Source organism: Drosophila gunungcola (assembly GCF_025200985.1).
Source record: "Drosophila gunungcola strain Sukarami chromosome 3L unlocalized genomic scaffold, Dgunungcola_SK_2 000003F, whole genome shotgun sequence".
NCBI lineage: Eukaryota > Metazoa > Arthropoda > Insecta > Diptera > Drosophilidae > Drosophila > Drosophila gunungcola.
In genome coordinates this window covers 2,269,985-2,276,758 of record NW_026453179.1, presented here as the reverse complement: position 1 = coordinate 2,276,758, position 6,774 = coordinate 2,269,985, and the positions used below count along the sequence as shown (strand labels likewise).

The following is a 6,774-nucleotide window of genomic DNA, read 5'->3' as shown; positions in this document are numbered from 1 at the left end:
TAATAACCTACAATTTGCAATTTAACACACCAACGCCATAACAAAGGACAACCCGTGTCTGTGGGGTTAAGTTCCAGTCGCTATTATCGCATTTACACCCTTGCACTCAAGAAGGCTATTAGTCATTTCAATTAATTACTTTTAAAGTGACGGAGTGACTGTACAACAAGTTAGTTTATTGAAAAACTATTAAAATGAAGGTCAATTAAATTTAAACTTCAACAATATAAATAGAAACTAACAAACAACAAAACAAAAAAGAAAACTGCTCACTCAAGTGGGATTGTCATTAGCTTGCCGGGCAGATTAGAAAAGAAGATCACCAGTCCCAGGATAAGGATTAATATAAATACAGTCCACAGGACATATTTTCGAATGACGGGCCACAGGATGAGCCTTAGGGACTTGCAGGGATGCGTCAGCGGGTTGAAAGATGTATCCGGCCGGCTAAGGGTAAAAATAAATCACACAACATTCAGCAAAACATAAATTTATTTTTATAAATAAAAGAAGGCTTACTACGGTGGCTCCAAGGCCATTGGTGGGTCCTGTCCACGACCCGCCGGTCGGTTGGAGGCCTCCACATCCGAGCAGATCTCAATATCAAGCTGGATTTTACCCTGAAAAAGGCGCTGGAGGTCAGAAATAAGCCTTCATTGGTGCAACTATCAACACTCACATTTCTAACCTTAGCTTGTGAGCGTTGCGAAGGATGTAAATTACTTTGAAGGGGAAACCAACCGCTGATGACCTTGCGCTTGAAGAGATTGATGCGCTTCCTCGTTTTGGGATATGGCTTGCAAAGCTGGACGTTCGGATACGGAGCGTACATATTGGAGAGGTTTAGCTCAAGGGCGGCCAGATACTCATCCTTGGATAGCACATCCTTGTCCCAGACCTGCAGATAGATAACCGGAGGCTTCTTGAACTCCATCTCCTCCAGCAGACCGGCCTTGCGGCGAACAACCATCTTTAAAATATAATTAAAAAACGGAAACGGGAGCCAAAGGAATAATTAATGCGGTGGGGGTAGCTTGCGTATTGTCTACCATGACCAATTAGGAAGGTCAAGGCTTACCAGGTCCTCGTTGGGGGAATACTTCATGCCGAAGACCAAGCGCCAATTAAATGCCGCATCGCCCGCAAATGAGCGGTAATGGATATCGGTCGTTTGGCGCTTGTCCTCATCCTCGCACCAGCTGCAAAATATCGAGAAAAACGTCGGTAATTGCATATCGTTTACTCGGATCCGCTTGTAAGCCACTGGTAATAAGCCACCCCCAATCATAATCCCAATCCCAATCCCAATTCCACAACCCACTTACCCTATCACGTAAATGTCGCTCATTAGTTTGCCAAAAATGTTTTTGTCGCCCGCCTGAATTCCATGCAGATTTTTGACCACAACACGCACCTCGAAATCCGCAGGCGGCACTGGGGTTATGTCGATGGGATTGGGCACATAAAAGTTCGCCTCGAACAGCTCGATCCACATCTGGAGTTTACCCTGTAGAATAAATTTATAAGTAAGCCAGTCCCTCTACTTATTCATAACACCAAAGGTCCCTTTACTAATTAATTATATTGTTGTATACAATTTTAATTGATAACATGAAAGCCATTCGATAAAAACACATTCGTGGTCTTTTATCAACAATTATACGTTAATGCTATTATCATAAATTAGGTTGTTATTTATGATAATGGCTGTCTAGACCCTTTATATCACAACTAATTATAGCTTTCATGGTGCTAAGCTATTTTTAGACAGTTTGAAAAATGAGTAATCGTTTATTTAATTGGGTTTAGGTTAGGCACATAGTTATTTTAGCTTATGTTCATGAGTTACACCTCCTTTAAACTGATATTGGTATAATAACTTACCTGTTCGACGTTTGGAAAGTCATCGCGACAAAGGGAACGGGTCTCCACATGCTCGGGAACCAGCTTGTAGCCAAAAGAGGGCAACTTTTCCATGTTCTTAAGCACTGCTAGACTAAGTCGTTCATGCAGCTCCTCATCTGAAATACAGCAAGAATCTAAGGGCGCTTGATCACAGTTATTAAAGTCATGGGTAACCCACCCTTTGATATTACAGTTTCATCTCCGAAAAGCATTCCGTCCACTTCAATCACATTGCCATAATAGTGGGGAGGCTGAATACCCCTCCGATAGCAGAGACTTATGAGAATTTCCGAGGGCAAGTTCAGGTCGTGCCAGTGGTTATAGCCGCTTCGTGTATACTCGTTGGCCAAGCCCACTGTGGCTCGATGCCTCGTCCTCCAGCGATCCTCCAAATCGATGGTTGTCTGACCGATCACTTCGTCCTTGATCTTGTCGTGATCATACACCATTATCTGCAGCATATGATCGCCGGGTAGCGTGGCCTCCATTTCAAATAGACGGCCAAAGACCGGATTGCTATGGTTGGGGGAGAAGTGGGCTCGATCGGAGATCATTTTACCGCCCAGAAAGAGCTTCACATAGCAATCGGAGTCGCCTTTTAAATCACGAGGACGCATCTGCACACCCTGCACTATATAAACACGTACGATTAGCTTAATGATCGTATTCAATGACTGAAGAGTGGACTGATATCGCGGATGTATGGGGTTTGCAATGGGGCGGGTCATGTCCCCACCACCTCCGGGGTCCTCGAGCACTGGGCACTGACAAGGGGTCAACTTGAGTTGCAGCTTCAAGGTGGCATAGATATCCTCTTTGGGGGGAGCCTGCTTCTTGAACTTCACCCCATGAACCAACTGGACAGGCACGGCCCAATCCTGGAGGTAACCAAACTGAGCCTGCTTCTCCAGTTCTTCGTGGTAGATGACCAGGCGATGCTTATGATCGTGGCTCATCTCCGCCGCACTCCAGTACATTGAGTTGTAGAACTTGGTCCACCAGGTGAACTCTCGTTCTTCGACCACTTCGCCGTCATCCAGATCACCATTGTACCTCAAAGCCTGGCGATTGGCATAGGCAGCGGGCCGTAGACCCAGAGCAAACATGAATCGCATCCACCAGTTGCTAATCCTGGTGGGCTTGGTCTCTTCCTCTTCCCACTCCAGTTCGTCCTCCTCCTCCTCCTCCTCCTCATCGTCGTCATCCACACTCACCGTGGTGGAATCTTCTCGGGAAGCCTGCTCCATTTTGGGCACACATTTGAGCTTCCTGTTGCGTTGCAGGAAACCCGAGGAGTTGGGTATGAGAGCAGCTCCCAAAACTGATTCACTGCTGAAGCCGGAGAGCAGTACATCGGTGGCTATGATCGCTGGCCAGTATTCCTGCTGATCTGGGAGACTCTGGAAGCGGTAAAAGATAGATGAGTAGGCAATGTCCTTTAGGATTAACTTACAACCACACCCGAAGCATAGGCCACCAGGAAGTTAATGCAATTCCGGACGCGCGCTGTGGAGGGTCCACTGGTCAAAACCAGATCACCCATCATAACCTTGATCTTCCGCTTGCCCGCCGAACTCATGCTGCTTTTGGAGTAGTTGCGCAGTCCAACGAAGAAAACCTCTAGGCTATAAACAAATGGACTAGACTCTTAGTAAACAATATAAATTAGAAAACTCACACAAAGTTCTGCATATTGGGTCTAATGACAGGCGGAATTCCCGTGGCGAGTATTGGCTCCTTCTTTATATCCTGACCGATGAAATGCAATGATAGCTCAATGAGCTCCGCTGACATCAAGACCTCTGCTTGAACAGAACCCTTCCTGGCTACTGGCACCCATTTAAGAGGAGGTGGAGTTAGGTGCTTCAGCCTTTGCAACTTTTGAAGGGGTTTTCGGGACCAACTCAGTCCACCATCATCCTCCCAGTTGGAGTCAGTGGCCCGATCCTCGCTAATAACGCTCACTGGCACACTGCCCATGCCCACAAGATCATCGGGAAGACTTCGTTCTGTATTGTAGAACTCCACAGAGAGAAGAGGAGGATTCTTCAAGTATAGATTAACACTTCCGGGGAGAGACAAATTATTAAATGTTATGACTGCATTCCAAATGGGCGAAAGGGTTCCGGGGGATGTATAAGTTTCACATGCCTGCCCAGCGAACAGGATCCGCAAATGGGAATCACAGACGTTCTTCTTTTCGCCTCCAGGACGAACTTTGGCCTGGTGAACGTAAACGTGGCAGAGGAAGTGCGTCTGTGCAGGATTTGGTTGCCACAGCATGGGTTCGATGCTGGTCCAATCCCCACTGATCACCGAGAGAAACTCCTTTCGCTCACGTTCCACCACAATGGACAGACATCCCAAGACTATGGCCGTTGTGCAACCACAGTTGGGACAGGTGTGCGTACAACTCGAGGCTTTGAAGGAGAAGCTCTTTAATCGCCAGCACAATGTCTCTTGATTTTGATTTTGTAAATGTAAAAAGAGCTTGGCGTTTAGCCGGCAAACTCCCAAATCTTTTCCACCTGCACTCAAGGACAGGACCAATTCCGGCCACTCGTCCTGCAAGCGAGCCATGCTAGAAAGGCCTCCTATTTCGGCCACCAGACGTTGCAGCTCAATAACCACATCAGCAATGGTGGCATCCAGGTGCTCCAAGAAGCAGCTGCGCAGCTTCTGTTTCACTTGATGCAGTTCCTGTGGCAGTTTGGCGAAGTAGTCGAGTAGGTAAAGCTGCCTGTTGAAATCCCAGGTGGTGCGCTGGGGTTGAACGTCGTGGTCGAAACGGTGGGCATCTAGACCCTCCTTTATCCTGGTTAAAATGTTACCCACAATTGCCTTCAGGCACTTGGCCTGCTCCTCTTCCTGTAGAGGATGCTTCAGCTGGAAGATCTTGAAGGTTTCCAATTCAGAACGCTAAAATGGAGGGGAAAATCGTATATATCAATATATTTGGTTCAAATACAGTAGTGTTTTACCATATAATTGACCAAGTCCAGCATAAAGAAATCGCTTTCATACTTGGCTCGATTGTCCGGCAAACGCACACGAAACATGCAGCTGCGAAAGGGTGCATCTCGACGGAAACTTCTTGTATGGACGGCGGATTGAAAGCGACCCAAAGGTGTACTTAGTAGACCCTCCAGGCACATTAGAGCTGTGCTCTGCCAATCTCGCAGAGATCTTGTACGCGGTAGCCGTTGTGTGGATGTGTTGACCGAGTATTGGAAGAAACTCAACCAGGTAGACATCGTCGAGCCAAAAACGTGACTCATCCAAGCCAGACACTGTCTTTGAGTCCAAAATGCGACTGGGCTGGGAATCCTTTAACATCTCAGAACGAAGTTCCATTAGCAGGCGACCCACATAGGTCATTGGGTTGACGGGATCGTAGAGATGAAGGTAGGTGGGGCCCAGCGATGGGGTTGCTTGAGAAAATATATATTAAGAACTACCGGAATCAAAACTTTGATAGCTTAGAATATAAATGATTTAAATAACACTTCTTTTCTAATTTGCTTTATAAGACCTAATTCCATAATTCAACAAGGACTCACCCTTAAAGCGATCTCTTCGAGGGACACCTTCGTACTCAGCCACGCACTTCCACTGCAGATGCTCGTGGGCCAAAATTAGGATGAGGAATCGCTGCGCCACCGATGGATACATCCAGGCAAAGTTGATCTCGTGGTTCCACACAGGCGTCGTCGTGTTCCTGGCCACCGGCGTTTTGCCCTTGAAAGGATGGAATCTGTACTTTAGAAACGGAAACACAAGTCAATGCCGGGCGCCATATACATTGAAGCCGGCGAACGATACTTGAATCATGTAGTTGCTCTGCTTGGTGAAGTAACCCCGGTAGAAGGCGACAAAGTAGCGGATGTTGCTGGGAGCGAACGAGCTCACGTTGGTTAGGAGGTTCCTAGCAGAATCAGGGACTAAGAAATAAATCAGATTCAATCCAATTTTGTACTTACTTCTCGATGTCATCATAATCGTGATCCACCGACCACTTGTTCAGGTTTTGGTTGTCCTGATCCTCAGATCTTAGACCAGTGATTATCGTACTGTGCTGGGATACAATGGCCAGATCGAGTTGCAAATAGCCGTGAGATTGTGTGGTAGCCTCCAGGGATTGGTGTTCCCCAATGGGTGCCTCCAGGCGGCCCCACTTCTTGAAATAGCCGTGATTGGACTGGTTCCATACACTATGCAGATCCACCAGCAACTCAGCCACCAGCACATTTTTCTTGTAGGTCATATGCTTCTTGAGCTCAAAAAGGATCGTTAGGCGCAGGAGTTCGGTTAAGGTGCAGTGGAACTCAAAGACAAAGTACTGAAAGAGGTTAAAATGTTGATTAAGGATATTATTATTTCATTAAGTCATACATACCTCATTGAAAAAGGGATTCTCGGTGTTAGGGAACGACTTGGTAGTCTTGGTCATTTTGTCCAGACTGATCCTCACATATAGGTCACCTGAGGTCACACCCACTTGAACGGCCTTGTGGACGGTAATGCAGATGAGAAACTCCTGCGGAGCACCCGCAAAACAGTCCTCCATGTAGCTCATTATCTGTCCAACTCGCCTGGGAAACAGGGATCGGGGATAGGCATTTTCCAAGTCAGCTCGGAATTTGAGTGGAAAACAAGTGCATCGGCTTTTTAGGGCTTTGCTTGAGCAAAGGCTCATGGCTTGGTTCGATTATCTCAAAATAAACTTACAATTTTGAAAATAATTTGACGTTAACTAGATGTGCTCTTTCATTTTTAATTGTATATATAATGTTTTACGATGTTACATGAGTGCCTTTATGTTATTTATATTATAACGTTAAATATTGTTCTCTACCGTTTAAATTATAG

The 6,774-nt window shown here is 46.3% G+C and overlaps 1 protein-coding gene across 1 annotated transcript; it reads right to left on the bottom strand.

Annotated features, from left to right (window-relative positions):
- Positions 1-206: 206 nt before the first annotated feature.
- LOC128258775 (otoferlin) lies at positions 207-6,589 on the bottom strand. The gene is given in 15 exon segments (XM_052990642.1): positions 207-447; positions 520-620; positions 680-970; positions 1,079-1,199; positions 1,326-1,507; positions 1,885-2,021; positions 2,084-3,305; positions 3,359-3,530; positions 3,584-4,824; positions 4,887-5,054; positions 5,056-5,336; positions 5,466-5,643; positions 5,707-5,830; positions 5,886-6,244; positions 6,302-6,589. Coding segments are annotated over 15 exon segments (4,935 nt in total). The 5' UTR covers positions 6,482-6,589; the 3' UTR covers positions 207-269.
- Positions 6,590-6,774: the final 185 nt, after the last annotated feature.